The sequence below is a fragment of the Typopeltis vanoorti genome, chromosome 21 (genome assembly GCF_054136105.1).
Source record: "Typopeltis vanoorti isolate ZY-2024b chromosome 21, IOZ_Tvanoo_1.0, whole genome shotgun sequence".
NCBI lineage: Eukaryota > Metazoa > Arthropoda > Arachnida > Uropygi > Thelyphonidae > Typopeltis > Typopeltis vanoorti.
In genome coordinates this window covers 12,057,604-12,079,584 of record NC_143569.1, presented here as the reverse complement: position 1 = coordinate 12,079,584, position 21,981 = coordinate 12,057,604, and the positions used below count along the sequence as shown (strand labels likewise).

Here is a 21,981-nt window from a genome sequence, read left to right as displayed (position 1 = left end):
ACATAAAATCCCATTCCAAATCCCATTCCTTACACAATATAAATTCATTTTTTTTTAAACTTTACAATAAAACATCCACATTAATATCACAAGAAAGGTTACCTTATGCATAAGAAAGAAATGCCCCAAGCTGTTGAGGAACATGTTGAGATGCATTGAATGAGTTTTGAAGTTGCAGTAACTTTGCATTATGTTTGTGATGATTTGCTGTGCCACAATAAATAGTTGAAGATATTCTCACTGTGATTAAATGGCTGTTTTGGACATTTCATTGTATTTCTACTGTTTGTTCTTTGTCACCATATGCTGGAGTTCATTCACAGTTTGCTATTTAGTATTTTTTCCATCTTTAGACAAAACTTATTTCCTTATATAACCACTTCATTTATAAAATCACTGAATAATTTCTTTATTTCTATCCCACTCATTAAAAGTTGATAACTTTGTATTGGTAGTATATTTAGCATCATAAATAAACTTAGGTAAGCTTAAATAATTCAGGAACCTTGCTCCTAGAGAGCAAGATTCCTGAATTATTTAAGCCACTTAGATTTCCATTGGGCAATGTAATGATCTCATGCTGATAGTAAAAATTGTCTACTATTTAAAATGCTTAATGTTTATAAACATCCATAGCATAATGAAATTTGAATCCACAGTGTGTTGGCTGGAGAGTAGAGATGCTCTACTCAGGATGACAAATTATTTAACACTGTCAAGTCCATAAAAACATAGTTTATTGCTAATGTCCTAAGATGGCATACTTCATCCAGAGTACTTGAATATAACACACACACACACACACACACACGAAGAAACAAGCTTAATTACAATACATACAGTATATCAAAGTATTACTGATTTTGTCAGCTGTTGAACCTTACTCCCCGACTGAGTTAAAAAATGCCTTTCCTATAAGTTTCCCATTCTATGTGTGCATGGACATTCTTGAATGCGATGTTTTCATCATGTCATACTTCTTCATGATGAAAATTTCTGGATAATATTAATAAAGTTATATTTTTAAAACCAGTTTTGAAGGGGGACAAAGTAATTGGAGGATGATCCTTAAAGCCTTGTGGTTTAAAAGTCCAAGAGAAATAGATTTGGAGAAAAGAGAAACGCTAATAATAATAATAATAATGGCAAATATCTGTTGGATATCTGCTTAGGACATGTACTTGTTGTTACTAACAGAATATTCCACATAAAAATGTGCATCAATTCACATGGAGAGAAGAGGCAATGAATAAGAAAAGTCTCATTGACTATGTTATTGTTGATGTTGATTACTGTAATAAAAGCCAACAGGCTAGCAAGACCAAGCATAAGCCTACCAGGTGTTGGCTTACGCATGGAATCACCGAACTTTATATAGTTTTCTATATTCGGCATGAAACTCTTAGATTAGATTTCATATCTTTGAGTTTCTTATTTGGCTAAGAAATAATGTGGTATTCAATATCCACTTAATTTTGTATAATTTTACTTCGCCAAAGTGAAGCCTGTTGGCTCTAATTTTAGTAATTGTATTTGGACACCTTTTGGCAACTCGTACAGTAAAGAAAGGAGCTCTGACTATTGAAACCTTAGTATTACATCTATCTAGGTCTATCTACTCACTGATGAGACCTCTAAAAAGGTCGAAACCGGTATGGGTAGTGACTTCGCATAATGTAGAACAGTAATACATCTCCTAGGAGCTTTGTTTTACATTATGGGAAAATATTAAGGACAGTGATCGGAGCTTTCTCCACCTTTGCTACGAGTTGCACTATCAGGTGTTGGCTTATGCTTGGACTCACCGAACTTTATCTAGTTTTCTATATTCGGCATGAAACTCTTAGATTAGATTTCCTATCTTTGAGTTTCTTATTTGGCTAAGATAAACGTGGTATTCAATATCCACTTAATTTTGAATAGTTGATAGTGATGTTTTCCCACTGGTGCAGGACACTAGAGTGTAAGGATTTGAAATTGGAAGTGATCACAATTTAGTCTTGAGCAGAATAAAATTAAATTTGATATTAAAAAAAAGAAGAACATGTAAGAAAGTTTTAAAGCAAATAAAAGTTGAGCATCTCTTAGATGTGAACTGTAGACTAAAATACACAAACATTATTCAAGAAAAAATGAAAGAGTTTTAGAACCGGAACCAAACCTTGAAGATTCTTTGGAAAGCCCTGAAGAAAAAATTGATTGAATTAGCCAGAGGGTATGTGGTGAGGTTGTCTGCAAGGAAAGAAAAATCAGAACTCCATGGTGGACAAAGAAAGTTAAAGAGGCAGTGAAGGAAAAGAAGAAAGCATATTGAAAGTTCCTGGTGAATAAGTCATCTTGTGCTCTTAGACAATACAGAGACAAAAACACTGTGTAAAGCTAGCTAAACAAAAGTCATGGGAAGACTTTGGTAAGAACATAGAAAATAAATATCAGGAAGGTGACGAAATATTCTGTACGCTATTGAAAAATTTCAGAAATGGAGAAAAGAGTGCTGTAAAAGGAATTAGAGATGATGAAGGGGACAATGAAAACCGGAGAAAAAGATATCATTGATATGTGGAGTAATTACTTCAAAAAATTGCTAAATGAAACAAGCAGTGACAGCACAGTGGTAAAAAACACTTAACAGGCATGTAGTCAGGAATATATATCCATACTTCAAGTAGAAAAAGCCATCAAAAGCCTGAAATGTGTAAAGTCAGTGGGAATAAATGATATTTGACCAGAAATGCTTAAGTATGTAGCTATAAAAGTTTTGCAGTGGCTGCACTGCATAGTTCAGAGGGCCTGGACAGAGCGACGAATTCCAAATGATTGGAATAGAACTCTCATAGTACTCAATATATAAAAAGGGAAATAAAACTGAATGTGAGAGTTATAGGTATTTCCCTTCTGAGTATTCCTTGTAAGATTTATGCAAGTAAGAGAAATGGTTGAAAAGGATTGTGGAAGGGAAGCTTGGTGAAGAACAAGCTGGATTCAGGCCATATAGAGGGTGTCAGAATCAGATTTTCACTTTACAACAAATAGTTCAGAAATTGTGGGAATATAACAAAGATCTGTATTTAAGTTTTGTAGACCTACAAAAGGCATGACAAATTGCCTCTATAGCCATAGGGTGTCAGTGGGGCATTATATCAAGCAATACTTAGTCTTTGAGTGTAAGTCATCAGTTAGAATTGAAAATACAGGAACATGGTTTGATGTTATCTATATGGATCACATTATGAAGGAAAGTGGTGTTAAATCTGATAGCAAAATTGGAGGTGTTAATCTCAGCTCTCTGCTTTATGTTATACTTTTAAATAAATCTAGTACAAGGGTGCAAAAGTCCCTGACTAAATTCAGTAACTGTTGTAATATATTTGGTATGGAAATCAGCAATAACAAGACAAAGACAATGAAAATAGGCAGAAGCATTGAAAATATCAACTGCATCGTGAATGGAGAACCTATAGAACAAGTAAAACATTTCAGCTACTAAGGCACAATTTTTAGTGAACATGGTAAATTAAATATGGAAATAGACAACAGAGTCAACAAAGCTGGTATGGTAGGAAGTCAACTGAATAAATTATCTGTATACAAGACAGTGTTCAAACCAATTTTAACTTATGGATCTGAGAGCTAGGTTAGAAATAAAACACTTCACCAAAGACAAGACCACAGATATGAGAGTCCTGAGAAAGGTTAGGGGTGTGAACAGATGGCATTAATGATAATTTATTAAAAATGAGAATATTAGGAAAGAACCTGACATTGTTAGCATCCAGGAATGTGTTAGCAGAGGTAATGTCAAGTGGTATGTCACTTAAACAAAATGGGAGAGGAAAGATTAGCAAAACAAGTGTTCTCTGCCAGATTTGCACAAAAAAGGCTCAGAGGAAGACTACGATATCAGTGGATTGATATAGTATATAAGATCTGATAATATTAGTCTTGACAGATAATAGATTGATTTGGAGGAAAATTGTTGATAGGAAGTTAGTAATGATGTAAGTTCTTCATGTAGTACTAGTATAATATCCTACACTCCTTGAGGGAATATGTCAGGAATTTGATGAAGATGATGAAGAGAAATAGATGTTTTTAGCCTATTATTGAGAGCTTTATGAAGAGAAGATAAAAAAAAAAAAAAAGATGCTGCTCAGTCATGTATAGATAATTTTCATTCAAAAGGTTGAATGGCGAATTAAATGTGTTTTCTGTTTTCTCATACTCTTTATACGTCAGTATATTACTGCATTAATAATTACTTACATACTGAAATCTAATTTGTGTTTGCATCTCCTGTGAATGAAACTAACAGAAATATCCTTTAAAACATGTTAATGCAGTAATGTTTACGCACATGGTAAACATGCAAGCAATAGGGATTAACAGGTTGGGAGGAGTTAAATTCGAGTTACAAAAAATTTTGTGGAACATTCTTATGTAAGTTAGGGACTGTTTGTACTTGAGAAAGACTGCCTCTGTGAACATCATAAAAAGGCATATATCTATATTAACAATGGTTTTGTTACCAAAGAAATATCAGTGGTCATATCTCAAATATGATTACTGCTTGTGTAATTATTCAATACATAATAGCAGTGGATATTCTAAATTATATGGGGGGGGGGGGCAACCATTGGAACATCAGCCTTTAGGATTACAGTTGTTTTGCTTAGGTAAATTTGTGGCCTGTTATATATACTTAGTGGTCACTTCATTAATTTCCATATATAATATTGTATAACACCTCATAATTTCCACATTTTTCTTTGTATGATTGAAGCATTTTTGCACATCAACTGTGGGATTAAAGGAGTGGATCAGATTATTGCAGGAATGGAAGAAACAACAGCTTATACTGGAATTGTGATGAAGTAGAGGTAACTAGTCTATTACTGAACCTCAATGTCAATACATCTGGGGGATTGGATGGTATACCAGCTCGTGTCGTACGTGAAGCAGCTAAAGAATTGTCAGTGCCCTTGACCATTTTGTTTAATTTGAGCCTCGGGTCTGGGTCAGTCCCAAGGGGGTGGAAAGAGGGGAAAATAGTTCCGCTGCACAAAGGTGGTTCCAAGGCTGCTGTTGAAAATTACCGGCCAATCAGCATAACAGGAATCATTATCAACGTCTTAGAGAAAATAGTCGAGAGGAAAATACAAGATTGGATAGAAGAAAATGTGGTAATGTATCGGGGACAGCATGGTTTTGTGAAGGGTAGGTCATGCCTCAGTAACTTGCTCACGTATTATAACACAGTGACGGCTGAACTGGATAAGGGTAATGGATTTACAGTGATTCTACTGGACCTTGCTAAGGCCTTTGACAGGATACCACATGAAATTCTAATCAGTAAATTGCAACATATGGCGATGGACATAGGGTTGGTGAGATGGATAGGAGGGTGGTTGACAGAGAGATATCAGAGAGTGGTTTACTCAGGAGTAGAGTCCACAAGACGGCCTGTGACTAGTGGTGTTCCACAAGGATCTGTTCTTGGACCACTGCTGTTTAATTTGTTCATTAATGATATAGGAAAGATCTGAGAGGAACAGTTCATTTGTTTGCGGATGATGCGAAGTTGTGTAGGGCAATAGTGAATGCAGATGACGTCAAAATTTTGCAGGATGATTTGGATAGATTGGAGGTCTGGGCTAAGGAGAATGGATGTCAATTTAATGTGGCAAAATGTAAGGTTATGCATTTTGAGGTGAAAAGATTGGCGGCAGTTTACTGCATTGGTGGAACTGTGCTCCAGGAAATTGATGAGGCACAAGATTTAGGAGTGTTGGTGGATAAGGAATTGAAATTTAGGGGACACATTGCAAAAGTGGCCAAATCAGCTTATCAAATCACTTGGTTGCTGAAGAATACGTTGACAAGCAGGTTATTGTTCCTCTGTATGGAGCCTTGATAAGACCCCATCTTGACTACTTGTGCCCAGATCTGGGTGCCAGGGTTTCTTCTTGATGGGGAGGAGGTGGAAAGGATCCAGAGGCGAGTGACCAAGATGATAGCAGGTCTGTGGAATGAACCTTATGAGAACAGGTTGAGGATTTGTGGGTTGCAAAAATTGGTTGATAGGCGGAGGAGGGGAGATATGATTGAGACATTCAAATTACTGAAGGGCTTCTATAAAATTAATTCAGAAGATATTTTTGAGAACAGGGCTGGTTGTGGGAGGACTAGAGGACATCCATGGAAAGTGGGCAAAAGTGTGGTTAGTAAAGGTGTTAGAGCTGGGTTCTTTACTTTTAGAGTAGTGAATGAGTGCAATGTGCTCCCTGAGTCTGTGGTGGATGCTGTGACAGTGAATGAGTTTAAGGCAAGGTATGATAGATACTGTATGAATGTGGAATAGTTGTGATGAATATGATTTGGTGCCTCCCTCGATGAGTCTGATGACTCCCTGGAGTTGCCCATAATAATAGTAATAATAATAGTAATAATTATCTCCACTCGTGTGTATCATCCCATGAAATGGTCAGTCGAGTTCACATTGGGTATCCAAGCAGGCCAGTCAGTTGAGAAGTCCCTTATGGTCATTGATTTGAGCAACATAAGAATGGCCGTGTGAGCAGCTCTCCCACCTCCCAGCAGTCTAAAGATCTTGCTGGAAGTAGTCATTATGCAAGTTTTCGGCATGAAATCATGTACTTCATCTGCAGCATTATTTATCTGGGATTAGTCATTGATAGTCTGTGATTAAGAGAAAATAAGCATTTTATATAAAAAAAAAGCTTATTCTACATCATTGCACTCTTCCTCCATTGGCTAGCATTGTTCTCACCACACACACATTCACATCCCTGTATACTGATGCTGCTTCTCCCTCTCTCTCTCCCCCTATCCTGTTCCTATCAGCATAGTACCACCATAATTTTCATTTATTGGACTACAGCCTTTTCTAAACTTTAAAAGCCATCAGTATTGATGTTGTTAGTCTGTAATATGTTTATTCAGTTTGTATAGTTTCTTTTATCTTGCCATAAGTCTCAGACATCATGTAATATTTTTGGCCATTTATTATGCATTCTAGCCAGTGCTTTGCTGCTGGCAGAACATTATTTGTAAACTCTTAGCATCTTTGTTTACTGGCACCCTGCTATTCTGCATTCCAGATATTTATGTATTATGTATTGTGCCAGTTAATTGCCTGAGAGTGTACCATCATATAGTTCAATGTCTTTTTTTTTGTGTGTGTGTGTGTGTGTGAGCAAAACAGTCTTAAAATTTGACTAGTGAGTAAATAATATTTTCATTAACTTGCTGAATTACAGTTTTGTTTCTTTAGATGAAAATGGGATTATGGATTGATCTTACTTATACTGATCGTTTCTATAACAAAAGTGACGTTGAAGCAGAAGAAATAAAATATGTTAAACTACAATGTCGCGGGTAAGAATTATTTAAATGTTTCATTTTAATTATTTCTTTTTTCCACTGTTGTTAAGTACTTTTTCATACATGTTTTGCAGGCAGGATGTCCATCCATGTTTCTAACCACACTATGCTTAAAGTTTATACTGAATGAAACAAAATTCTTGGGAATCTTGCTATAATAGCAGGACATGTCTTTTGTACTATTTTTTGATTGCATCAGATTTAAAAGACATCTGCAAGGAAACACACTGTATATTGTCTTTCACTGAAGTGTTTCAACAAGGGAACTAGAACAGTACTAAGTGTGAAATGTAGAGATTAAAAAAAAAAAAGTAATACAAGTGGCAAGCAGTGTAAATTACTGAAATAGTATTTCATAATACAGCTGACTCTTGCTATAGCATACTTTTAGGGACCATAGGAATACTTTGTTATTGCAGAAGGTTTTGGCAGGAACTTAGTGTGTTTAAATGCAGTTATAGTGTTTGCTGTAACGAGAGTTGATTGTATAATCAAACTTAGCATGATCAAAAAGTCCTTATTTTTTTTTAAAATAATAATTATGTAATTTTTTTACATAATCCAACTAGAAACCCTACCCTAGAGACCAAACGCTTCTAGAACTTCAGACCTCCAGTAAATAGGGTACTGGTCTCACACTGAAATTAATGTCTAATCTCTATGTCTTGTCTTGAGCTTTTTCATGAACCATTGAGGTTCTTTAGCTGTGGACTTCACAACTGCGACCGTCTCAAGGATAAGGTGGTTGGCCCTATGCCTCCTGTGTTCCTGTCTGTAGATCTGACAGGAACACACTGGGAGGTTGAAAATCACTGTGCTAGACCATTTAGGATATACAGTCTGCCTAAACTACATTCATAGGGATGTCTGTTTAGGCCAAATGTCGATTGCAAAGAGCTTTGTCATTCTCCTTATAGGCCATTCCTATGCTTTTATTAAAAATACTGCCAAATTTATCTTTCAGGACTTAACCTAATTCCTCTGACATTATAGTCATTCTTGATATCAACTCACTTTACACCAATACCAATTTTAAAGTAAAACACTCTTATGAAAATGAAAGTAGGATTGGTTATATATTTTTACAAATATAGCTGACTGATATTGCACATAAATCCAAATGTGGAACAGTATGTGAAGCAATCCCATGAAAATTAGTCTGTAATACAAAAAAAATGAATAAATAGAAATAGAAATTAAAAAAAAAAAAAAAAAATAGAAATTCACTTGAGTTACCTTCCATTGAGGAGCATAGTGCTGCTAACAATCTCGATTGTAATGCCCTAGCTTTTATATAATTGACAATTTTGATAGTCTCGTCTAGTACTTTTTTAAGCTCAGGTACCAATGATTTTGACACTAGTACTTCTCTGTGGAGAAAACAATGTGTAAAAATAATTCTACGATTCTTATTTTGAGCCAGTGTAACAAATCCTTTTACATTTCCTGACATCGAGTGGGCACCATTAGTGCAAACACTGATGCAAGAATCCTAAGACAAGTTATGGCAATTAAAGTAATTATCAACAACATCAAAAATATCTTGGCTCTTCGTTGTTTCCGGGACTGGTCGACAAAATAAAAACTGTTCTATAATATCTTCCTTATAAAAAAATCTACTGAAGGCTAGAAGTCGAGTTTTACTAGTTACATCCGTTGATTCATCCAACTGAATAGCAACCACTGCTTTTTTAACGTGAGATACCACTTGCAACTCAACATCTTTGGCCAAATCCTGAATACGTCAATAAATGGTGTTATCTGAAATAGGAATTTTTAAAAATCTCCTTCTCGTGTTCCTCGCCAAATATGATATTAACAATTTTACAGCGTGCTGGCAGAATTACAGATCCTGCAATTGTGTGAGATTTCATTTTGTTAGCAACAATTTCTGCAATTGCGTAACTGGCTTCTTGGGCTTTTTTGGACACGGTTACAAATTTAGTCCATCTTTTTGCTTGAATAGTTTTATCCGGTACAAGTATTTTAAAATATTCAGCCATTTTGCACTCAAGTGAGGATGTTTAGATTGTAAATGTCTTTTTTAATTTACTTGGAACCATAACGTTGTTTGCTAATTTTTTGCCACAAACTACGCATGTAGGACGTGGTGGAGCGTCTTGACTGGAAATAATGACAAATAATTTTCGTCGTAATGGCGAACGTTAGTTTTTAATTTAGTTTTTAGAAGAACCAGTACTAGATATAGTATCAGCTGCTGGGCAAAACTAGCTTCACTTTCTTTATTGTTTTCAAATTTTTGTTTTTTTTTATTACAAATCTAACCATTTTAAAGGAATACTATTGAATAAAATTAACTGAATGAAAAAAATAATAATAATAAAAACAAGAAAAGAACTCTTACCAGTTACCTTAAAAATAAGAGAATTAAATGAAATTATTTGTGAACACACTTATCAAAAAATTAAAGCTAATTAACACACAATTTTAAATCAATTCACCAACCGTAAGTTTCGTAAAATATAAATAAGGGAGTTTCAGGTGTAGATAGAAGACAAGTCGCTAATAAATAAATGTGCAATTTACGCATTATTTCTTTCAATTGATTTGTTTTCACAGATCTCGCGGCACACCGGTTGAAAATCACTGGTCTAGCATGATAAATTCTGAGGCTCTGAATAGTTGTTTTGACCCAGAGAGAGAGGTATTATCTAGTAAATCATTGAACTTGCTAAGCTAGTTCAATAATTGCTGAAATCCCTGCTTAAAGTCTGTGTAGATATTATGATCACAAAGCAGAAAATCAACCTTTGCTTGTATGAATTAGCCGAGAACTTCTAGTAATTTTATACAGGGTTCCCTCACTTAACACAGTTTCATGTAACATGTTTTTTGATTTAACATGGTTAATAAATTGATACCAGAATTTATTTAATATGGGTTAAAAATTCAGTTCACGCATTCCCTTCATGTTGCTTCAGATGAAACCTCTGGGACTATCCATGATCTGGAGGCAAGGCTTAGCTTTATTGTATCGCTAAATACAGCACAGAGTATGTACTTTATTAAGCGACAGTTAGTATAATTAGAAATAAATGGGATGAAAAACACGTCACCTCCCATGGACACTACTGCTTACACACGAGCAAAAGAGAGTTTTATGGTAGCACTAAACGCAGTATCTGACTAAATGTTGTCCTTACATTCTCTAATTTTCAGTTAGCAGAAGGTACTTGGTAATACTTATTTATAATGCGGTCATTAAATGGAGAAACTAGACAATTGATATAAAGCAAATTTTCACATGCACACACAGTGTGTGCGCATCTGCATAAGGGCTCCAGAAATCCACTCACCAAGTGTGATGTCAGAGACAAGTGCAAGTGAATTTTCAGCTTAGTTCTGAATATCTGAATACTCAAAATATATTGCCTTATTTTATTTGCATAATTTACACATTTTTTTTTTAAAAAAAACATTGATTCACTATCAAGTGTTATGTGATCATGAGTGGCCTCCAGTGAACGTAATAAAGAAGTTTTATTTTCAACCAGGAGATTGTACCTTATGTAATTAATTTAATAAGTTAACTTCTTCATAGACTGTTTGTCCCTGTCAAGTTAGTATGCTTGCTGCTGTTTCCAAAGTTTCAAGTAATTCCAGTCTATGACAACAGGTCATGCTATTTATCTCTCACTCTCAGTTATAAATTTAGGTCTGTTCTGAAGCCTCAAATTAAGTTTTAAATAATTAGTCAAGTATCCTTAAACAACATTTTATTTTGCATAACTTATGTCATCACCATTTTTTTAACATTCAGAAATACTACTAAATAAAACAACATTTTTTTTTTTTTTTTTTTCTCACTACCAACTTTAATAAGAGAAATTTATATTCTTATTTTTCCAGTACCCTCTATATTGGCTTATTTTCACAACAAGAATTATCTTAGTGTAATTATATAGTTGAATATTTTACATGATGAAAAACCTTTTTTTTTAATACTATTATTTGAGAAACACAGATTACGTTACTGACATGACATCCTGAAAAAGACTGGCTCCATCATAGATAGTGCTGACCATTTATCTGTTGTTTTCATAAATTTTATTATTTGTCCTTCCCATTGAATTATTTTTATGGATAATTTTTATCAATTCATACTTCATTATAGCAATAAATGAAAGAAAATGCAAACTACACTTTTTAGTTTTGTGTGAAACAGTATATGAAACTCAACAACAGTAAGAGATTAGAAAATATTAAAACACTGGAGTTCTGTTGGAAACAAAGACTTGATTTTCAAGACAAGTGGCTCAAGAAATTCCAGTGCTTGCTCTATGAAGATGATATTTAATGTATAAAAAAATATCATGGTGCTGCTGATGCTCTAGATTGCTACATGATTTTCAAGGCCCTTTCAAAATGGAGACTTTGTTTCAAAAAAAAAAAAAACTGGCCAGAAATCACCTGGGCCAACACATCTCTAGCTACCTTCCAAAGAAAGATGGGTTCTAAATTTTGAACACATGAAGTACCTTTTTAATATAACTTATTATAAAGCTAAATTCAATAAACCAGTTTATTGACTTCAAAAAAATTAACAAAGACACTCCAAAACAGACTACTAAAAATGAAAGATAAATACAGTACTAAAATAGTGCATATTGACTCCAAACAAGCATTTGATTCCATCGAGAACATGGTGTTAGTAATGACTAGTCCATGGCCTTGAGCAAAAATCTGGTAAATACTTAACCATTATTATTAGCTTTGCTCTTTTCTCCAAATTTTCACAGAACTTTCTTATAGGCCTTGTGGGATTCATTTCCTACTCTGCTGTTTAGATCTCCAACAAGGACTACCTTTTCCATTTACTTTGTTAGCTGCCTGTTCTAATGATGAAAAATTCTTTGACTTCTTCCTTAGAAAAACCTTCTGTGGGACATAGGCATAAGTAAGTTTCATCGTCCACTTTCCCCATTTTGAAGTGTACCCACATCACTCTACTTGAAACTGCCTTCCAATCAAGAAGTTTATCCTCATGTTTGGTGTTGAATATTATTGCTACTCCTTCCTTTAATTGATCAGTATTGTCTGAATATACTTATATTTACTTATTATTTAGTAATATTCCTATATTATTTATATTCCTATATAAGTATAATTCCTATATTTACTTATATTCCTATAATTATTATTTAGTAAGATTATCTTGCATGGTTTTTCTTTTGTCTCAGTAATGCTAATTATATCCATTTTTCCAATTCTTTTGCAAGTTCTGTTTCTTTTTTATTAATACACCTTATATTGATGGTTTCTATCTTCTGTTCTTCCAACCTTTAGATTTTTTTTTATTTAAAAAAAAAAAAAAGAGAGAGAGAACATGCAAACAATTAGTGAGAAAATTGGCTATTCAGTTATAGAGGATGGACATTAGACCATAAAATGTCAATTTGCTGAGAAGTACTAGGTGCCTCTCAAATGTCTTGTATTTGTGAGGTGCAACAGCACAGGTTTCTCCAAATCTTTCCATAGGACATGTTTGCAAGTGATGAGATCTGCTGTGAATCTTCATAATAATGCTTCACAGTATAAACAACACCAAGAGAGGAAAAAATATATTTATTAATCTTACTAATATTTTGCTAATTTTCTGCACAGCATTGTCAGAGCACAGTTATAAATATGACAGGCACACAGCACTGAACTAAGTAATTATGGAAAACAATTTTAACTGAAGACAGAATTAATGTGCTTACATGGTGCCTTCTGTCAGTCAGATAACCATAACGTTTATTTAGAGAAGTCAGGCCATCAGGTTTCAAAATGATAGCTCCCAGATCTTTGGTAAATTAATGTGACCATACTTGTTGAGGTTAGAAGAGTGCTTCATAGCTGATGCTGATTCTAAAAATCATCTCTCAGACTTCTGTGTAATAGATGTTTTCCTCTATCTAATCCTATGTGAAGGAGTATCCAGAGTATCATCTGACTTGCCACACAGATGATTGCAGATGTAATTTTTGTGTTCTTCCAGGCAGATGTTAACTGATCTACTAGTCTGTCCAAAGTAGGCTAAATTACAGGCACAAGGAACTTTATACACTCTAGAATTTTCAAGAGGATGCAGTTTATCTTTAGGAGAACAGATGAGGATAGCTAGCTGGATGAAAGTTTTGAAAATGACATAGAGATCATATTAGCAGCTGTATTGAATGCTTGGCTTTCAACATTTTCCTTATAGAAGGTAGCTGGAGGGAATGGGTGGGAAAGAGGAACCTCATTGCTTCCCCATTCAGCTGTTTGTATCTTTTCCCATTCCATAAGAAATAACCTGTATACATGTTGAATCCAAATAATTCAATTAAGTCAGGGAAAGTGTGGCTTAATGAGGTCAAGGGGCTCTGTCAAAAGGTATATTAATGAATAGCAAAGTAATATCCAAACTAACCATTATGTCAGAATTTGTCAAGGTTAGATTTTCTATTAATTGCAGACGTAAACTTCGGTTCAAAAGACATATTTCGGTGATTACACCACATTTTTTTTATTATTCAGTTCTATAAAACACTGAAATAATAGTTCCCGACAAGTTTCGTAAATCGTAGGATTTACATCTTCAGGGGGTAAATAGTATAACTTAAATTTTAAACAAGAGAATTAATAAATACAAATCATAACCGTCTGGCTATTCATAAAACTCAAATAACAGAATGCAGATATATAAAGTTATTCAAGTTGAACAATACTGGATGATGTCACGTGTGCTTGTTCTCGTTCATACAGTCCGAGCTCAGATTGAGGTAGATTTTTTTATTAGAGCTGACCACACTTGATGGAGAATTAAACCTTGATTTTTATTGCATTGGGTTGAGTTTTTTAGCATATTAGCAGCTTCTTTAAATTTTCTTATATAACTGTTGTTTTCTATGTATGACATCGTCGTTTTTTTGCCAGAGTACATCGTGTCCAGTGGAAGTGGTACGGAAAGTAAGACCCTTTTTCTGTTCTCTTTTGTATTGTACGTCTTTTTGGTGTTCAGCCATGCGTATTTCTCCAGATCTTCCTGTCTGTCCTACGTAGCAAATCCCGCAAGAGCAATGGATTTTGTAGACTCCTGGTTTTTTAAGAGGATGATGAGGTGGTTTTGGTGGATGTAGGAATCTTGAGATTTTCTCCATAGGAAGGAAGGCTACTTTTATGTTGTGTTTGTTCATTAATTTGGCTAGCTTGTCTGTAACATTTTTGATATAAGGAAGCGAGATTGCATTTTTGTAATCTTGTTTTATTGTGTTGTTAGCTGGAGGCATTTTAAGGATTCTCTTGATGGTTTTTGTTTCATATCCATTCTGTTGGAGGATTTGTGTTAAGTATTTTAGTTCTTCATTACATCTTTCTTGTGTGCTGGAGATATTGTATGCTCTGTCTCGAAGAGTTTTAATTAAGCATATTTTTTGTGAAGGATATCGTTTATTTAGAAATCTTCCAGTGTTTGTAGGCTTCCTATATACTGAGAAGGAGAGTTTACTTTCTTCATTAACTTCTAATAGAATATCCAGAAAAGGAAGTTTTTTATTTTTTTCTTGTTCTAAAGTGAATTTTATGGTGTTGTGCAAATTGTTGAGATAATCTTTGAAATTGATAAGTTCATCTGTTGTTCCACTGAATATGATGAAAATATCGTCCACATAACGTAGCCATATTTTTGGTTTTTTATGGTAATTCTTAAGAGCATTGTTTTCAAATTTTTCCATAAATAGGTTTGCTAATACCGGTGATAATGATGAAACCATAGCCATTTGTGCTATGATATCAATGTTTGGAAGGAAATGTGGGGTTAAGGCGAAGTTAATTCTCCATCAAGTGTGGTCAGCTCTAATAAAAAATCTACCTCAATCTGAGCTCGGACTGTATGAACGAGAACAAGCACATGTGACATCATCCAGTATTGTTCAACGTGAATAACGTTATATATCTGCATTCTGTTATTCGAGTTTTATGAATAGCCAGATGGTTATGATTTGTATTTATTAATTCTCTTGTTTAAACTTTAAGTTATACTATTTATCCCCTGAAGATGTAAATCCTACTATTTACGAAACCTATTTATGGAAAAATTTGAAAACAATGCTCTTAAGAATTACCATAAAAAACCAAAAATATGGCTACGTTATGTGGACGATATTTTCATCATATTCAGTGGAACAACAGATGAACTTATCAATTTCAAAGATTATCTCAACAATTTGCACAACACCATAAAATTCACTTTAGAACAAGAAAAAAATAAAAAACTTCCTTTTCTGGATATTCTATTAGAAGTTAATGAAGAAAGTAAACTCTCCTTCTCAGTATATAGGAAGCCTACAAACACTGGAAGATTTCTAAATAAACGATATCCTTCACAAAAAATAAGCTTAATTAAAACTCTTCGAGACAGAGCATACAATATCTCCAGCACACAAGAAAGATGTAATGAAGAACTAAAATACTTAACACAAATCCTCCAACAGAATGGATATGAAACAAAAACCATCAAGAGAATCCTTAAAATGCCTCCAGCTAACAACACAATAAAACAAGATTACAAAAATGCAATCTCGCTTCCTTATATCAAAAATGTTACAGACAAGCTAGCCAAATTAATGAACAAACACAACATAAAAGTAGCCTTCCTTCCTATGGAGAAAATCTCAAGATTCCTACATCCACCAAAACCACCTCATCATCCTCTTAAAAAACCAGGAGTCTACAAAATCCATTGCTCTTGCGGGATTTGCTACGTAGGACAGACAGGAAGATCTGGAGAAATACGCATGGCTGAACACCAAAAAGACGTACAATACAAAAGAGAACAGAAAAAGGGTCTTACTTTCCGTACCACTTCCACTGGACACGATGTACTCTGGCAAAAAAACGACGATGTCATACATAGAAAACAACAGTTATATAAGAAAATTTAAAGAAGCTGCTAATATGCTAAAAAACTCAACCCAATGCAATAAAAATCAAGGTTTAATTCTCCATCAAGTGTGGTCAGCTCTAATAAAAAAATCTACCTCAATCTGAGCTCGGACTGTATGAACGAGAACAAGCACACGTGACATCATCCAGTATTGTTCAACTTGAATAACTTTATATATCTGCATTCTGTTATTTGAGTTTTATGAATAGCCAGACGGTTATGATTTGTATTTATTAATTCTCTTGTTTAAAATTTAAGTTATACTATTTACCCCCTGAAGATGTAAATCCTACGATTTACGAAACTTGTCGGGAACTATTATTTCAGTGTTTTATAGAACTGAATAAAAAAAATGTGGTGTAATCACTGAAATATGTTTTTCTGTTAATGTTTTAAAGTGTAGAAAGTTTTTAATAGATGAGGGAGAGCTGTGTGTGAGGGGAAAAGTGATTTGGATAAATGCTTTGCCAGTCTGTAGGTGGGACTGGTCTACTCTTAGATGGTGTGTGTGGGGGGGGCATAGACAGCCAACTTTTTCAATAACTGGAAAACAGTTTACTAATCAGTGACCACACCATGGATGCTGACAATCAGGTTCAGCAAAGTTAGTTGGGGAGGGGAGGGAAGAGACCAAGCAGATTATGACAGAAAAATGAATCATCTCTTTGAAAACTCTTCTAGTTATCAGACTGCAGAATGGGATCCAACAAAATCTGAAAAGGGAAAAAGGTGTATAAATTATTTTTAAAAATATTTCATGGACACATCTTTTTTTTTGTAATCAGCTGTATATGGGACTTGTTTCTCTGCCATAGGGTAGATGATGTCAGCTGAATACAATAGAGTACATTTAGAGATGATAAAGGAAAGGCATTACTTCAGAAGCACCTCTCTTGAGCACAGTTGGCGGGATCCCATCAGGATCAGAAGTCTTTTTAGGAGATTCAGATTGTTCAGGATTTTTCTGATGTTTTTCTGACAGGAGGCATGTAATACATTTCTAGGTAAAGAAGGTAAGATAATTTGCATTGGACATCTATGCAGAAGTTGAATGAGAAGAATGATGCCAGGAGGTCAGCTTTATCTATAGATGATGCAGTACTGCTATCTTGACGAGAGATTGGAGCACAGATTGACAGAAATTGTACCCAACAGCTTTTGCAAGGGACTAGAAAGCATTATTGACTGCTCTTGGTAAGGAGGATATCAATTTTCTACATTTAGCCCTTTCATAGTCAGACTTCTCATTATTAATGATCATTTTGCAATTGTTGCTTCATTGTAGGCTGTGTATGAAGCTGGAATTTTTTTTCTGAAGCCACTTATGATATTAATGTCTGAGACTGCTAGGGAGTCAGGGATTCATTGAAGGAGGCTGTAGATCATCCATCAGCCGTCATATTCTCTTAAACTCATTCACACTGGATGCACTCATTTCTTCAACAGGCAAACTGTTTCACTAAGTCATTTCTCTGTTAGAGAAAAATTAGCTCTAACCCCTTTCTTAACTGCACACAAGCTCTGCTTCCACAGATTCACCCCTTGTTGCCCACATTCCATATAATGAAAAATTTCACCAATCAATAACTATAAGTTTAAAACCCTTTTAGAAGTTTATAGACCTCTCTCATATCACATTTCTTTCTCCTGTTTACCAATGTCTTCTGTCCATATACTCTCAATCTGTCCTCATAATCTGTGTCATTCCATAATCCTGTTACTTTTCTTTGCATTCTTTCCACTGCTTGTTTATCTCTATGAATCCAGGATACCAAATCTACACACAGTAGTCTAGGTGATATCAAGTCATTTGGACTTGTGATATCACCTAGACTGCAAGGGAAAAAATGGTAAAATGACTTACTCATCCTTACATATCAATGTTTGTTTCACAGTTATCATCTAGGTTGTATTTGCAATTTTGCAATCTAATTTTTGAACTTCAGTTTCCTATCTGCCATAATTCCAAGATGAGTTTCTTGTGGCATAATCGTGCCAATATAATGTCATTGGAAACTGTATTGGCAAACAATTGAACATCTTCTGTCATGTCTTTCCCATTATCCTTAAAGTATAAATTGAACAACTATATTGGTCTAAGAACCCTGGGGTACATCACTGGTCACCTTAAATCTGGTTGATTTCCCCTCCACCACACACACCATATACCACTTTTTGATACCTATCCATCAGCCACTCCTTATCCTCATCAATAGTTTATATTCCAATCCCATAATCTCTGTTTTATGCCTTTCATGTGGTATCCTATTAAATGCCTTAGGAAAGTCCAACAGTATCTTAGGGTATCCATTCCCTTTATCCAATTCAGCGATATCATTATGAAATATGAGCAAATTGCTACAGGAGTAAACCTATGCTATGCTTTGCGAAGTACAGCTTGTTTGTTAACCTATTTCTATATGCAAGTTCTTATCAACTTCAGAATGTTCACCACCACCACAGATGTTCGACACATCAGTTTTTGCACTTCCTTTGCATAAAAGTCCAAGATAGAATTGAATGACTGACTTTGAGCATGACCTTCATCCAGAAAATAGCTGATGATGATGTATAATAGAATTATTATACATTTTTTTCATTCCTGTGGGATATTACCTGAGCTGAGACATGTTAATGTCTCAGCTCAGGTAATATATTGCTGATTTTCTTAAACATGTCAAAGGCTAAGCCAACTCAGCTGAACATTCCTTTAGCATTCATGTGGATATCCTATCTGACCCTATTGCTGAATTCATGTCTAGACTATACTACAGCTCTTGAACTTCATTGTCATGCACCTCTATTTCTTAATCTAGTGTAGTGGTAGTACTGTGCACCATGTTACTTACACATGGTTGAGAGATAAGCAATTTTTTTTATTTTTTCTCTTGCACTGCCTTGGCACCCCACTTGTAAAACCATAGCTAGAATTGAATATCGGGCAAGAATATCTTAATGAAGCTATGATTTGAATCACCGAGAGAAGAGATCACTCAGCAGCATACTTTGAAGAAGAAATAGTTAAAAGATCTAGTTTTGGGTGAATAAAGAAGATTGTTGACTATTCCTGTTCGTAGATGAAAAGTTTTCTTTAGGTTATTTCTTATAGCAAATAGCTTGGCATCTCTTCTAGCTTGTCATTGGAATTGGAAAAGGGGGGAGCCAGTTGAAATTGTGTATGTTAAAGTCACCCAGGAAGATGACTTTACTATTAGGGTTTTTTGGAATGCTAGAAATCAAGCTTCATGGATAAAAATTTAAAGTGGTCAGCATGATTTTCAGAATTAGGGAGCAGTAGATAGAGAGGAAAGGATGAATGATATGTAATGAGGCAAAGAAAATGCCATCATCATCATCAAATTCCTGACATGTACCCCCCAAAGGGGTGTATATGATAGTACTACATGAAAAACTTACATCATTAATAACTTTCTATCAACAATTTTCCTCAAAACCAATCTGTTATATCTGTCAAGACTCCAACATTATCAGATTTTATATTTCTGTCTTCTAATGGATTGATACAGCACTTTTTACTGTATCAATCCATTTATATCTTGGTCTTCCTCTGGGTCTCTTTTCCTGCTAACCTGGCAGAGAACACTTGTTTTGCTCATCTTTCCTCTCCCATTCTGTTTAAATGGCTACCTGAGATTAGCTCTGCTAACACATTCCTGGATGCTAACTATGTCAAGTTCTTTCCTAATATCCTCATTTTTAATATGATATTGCCACTGATGCCATCTGTTCACTCCCCTAATATCTCTCATATCGGCGGTCTTTGATGTGTTTTTTGAAGTGTTTTATTTCTAACCCAGCTCTGAGATCCATTAATTAAAATTAGTTTGAACACTGTTTTGTATAGAACTAGTTTAGTCTGACTTTTGACTGAATTCTTTCTTATTACATATAAATTTATTCATTTGACTTCCTACCACACCAGCTTTGCTAATTCTATTGTCTATTTCCATATTTAATTTGCTATCATCATTAAAAATTGTGCTTAATTAGTTGTGAAATGCTTTACTTGTTCTGTAGGTTCTATATTGAAGATACAGTTGATGTTTCTGTCTGTTTTCATTGCTGATTTTCTTACTAAATATATCATCATCAAATTCCTGCCATGTACTCTCAAGGGGTGTACAGGATATGATAGTACTACATGAAAAATTTATATCATTACTAACTTCCTATCTACAATTTTCCTCCAAATCAGTCTGTGACTTGTCAAGACTCCAACATTACCAGATCTTATATTTCTATCGTCTAAGGCACTTTATACTGTATCAATCCACCTATATCTTGGTCTTCCTCTGGGTCATTTTCCTGCCAGCTTGGCAGAGAACACTTGTTTTGCTAATTTTTCCTCGCCCATTCTATTTAAGTGACCATACCACCTGAGATTAGCTCTGCTAACGCATTCCTGGATGCTGACAATGTCAAGTTCTTTCCTAATATTCTCGTTTTTAATATGATACTGGCATTGATGCCATCTATTCATGCCTATAATCTTTCTCAGGACTCTCATATCTGCGGTCTCTAGTCTTTGGTCAAATGTTTTACTTCTGATGCAGCTCTCAGATCCATAAATTAAAACTGGCTTGTATACAGCTAATTTAGTGCTCCGACTAATTTCTCTCTTATTCCATATTAATTTATTCAATTGACTTCCTATCATATCAGCTTTGTTGATTCTGTTGTCTATTTCCATATTTAATTTACCATCTTCACTAAAAATCGTGCCCAAGTAGCTGAAATGTTTTACTTGTTCCACAGGTTCTCCATTCACAACACACTTGACATTATCAATTATTCTGCCTATTTTCATTGTCTTTGTGTTTTTATTATTGACCTTCATACCGTATCTATTACAACAGTTATTCAATTTAGTCAGAGAATCTTGCAGATTTATTTAGAAGTATAACATCGTCCACATAAAGCAAACAGCTGACATTAACATCTCCAATTTTGATATCATGTTTAATACCACTTTCCTTCATAATGTGATCCACATAGATAATGAATAACAGAGGGAATAATGTACATCCTTGTCTCACACCAGATTTAACATTAAACCATCTTCCTGTACTTCCTTCAATTCTAACTGCAGGCTTAAACTCAAAAGACCAAGTATTACTGATATAATGCCCCATTGATACCATATAACTGTAGTGTATTGAATAGCTTCTCTCTTGGCACCTTGTCATATGCCTTTTCCAAATCGACAAAACTTAAATACAGATCTTTCTTATATGTTCCCATGATTTCTCCCCTATTTGTCGTAAAGTAAAGATCTGATCCCGACAGTCTCTATTTCACCTGAATCCAGCTTGTTATTCACCAAGCTTTCCTTCCACAATTCTTCTCAACTGTTTCTCAAGTATACTTGCATATATCTTACCAGTAACACTCAGTAGGGATATACCTCTTAATTCTAACATTCAGTTTTATTTCCCTTTTTTTATATGGGTACTATGAGAGCTCTACTCCAATCGTCTAGGATTCGTCCCTCTGTCCAGGCATTCTGAACTATGCAGTGCAGCCACTGTAAGACTCTTATACCACCATACTTCAGCATTTATGGTTGAATATCATCTACTCCTGCTGCCTTTCCACATTTCAAGCCTTAGATGGCTTTTTCTACTTCAATG

General features: G+C 34.6%; 1 protein-coding gene across 5 annotated transcripts in view; it reads left to right on the top strand.

Moving 5' to 3' along the window:
• Positions 1-21,981, top strand: part of mRNA-cap (RNA guanylyltransferase and 5'-phosphatase mRNA capping enzyme) — a 450,753-nt gene that overhangs the window by 59,110 nt on the left and 369,662 nt on the right. For all 5 annotated transcript variants that reach the window (XM_090411578.1, XM_090411577.1, XM_090411573.1 and 2 more), the window contains one exon: positions 7,292-7,395. In XM_090411578.1, the coding sequence (XP_090267704.1) occupies positions 7,374-7,395 (22 nt within the window). In that variant the 5' untranslated portion in view covers positions 7,292-7,373. The remainder of the gene's footprint in view (positions 1-7,291; positions 7,396-21,981) is intronic.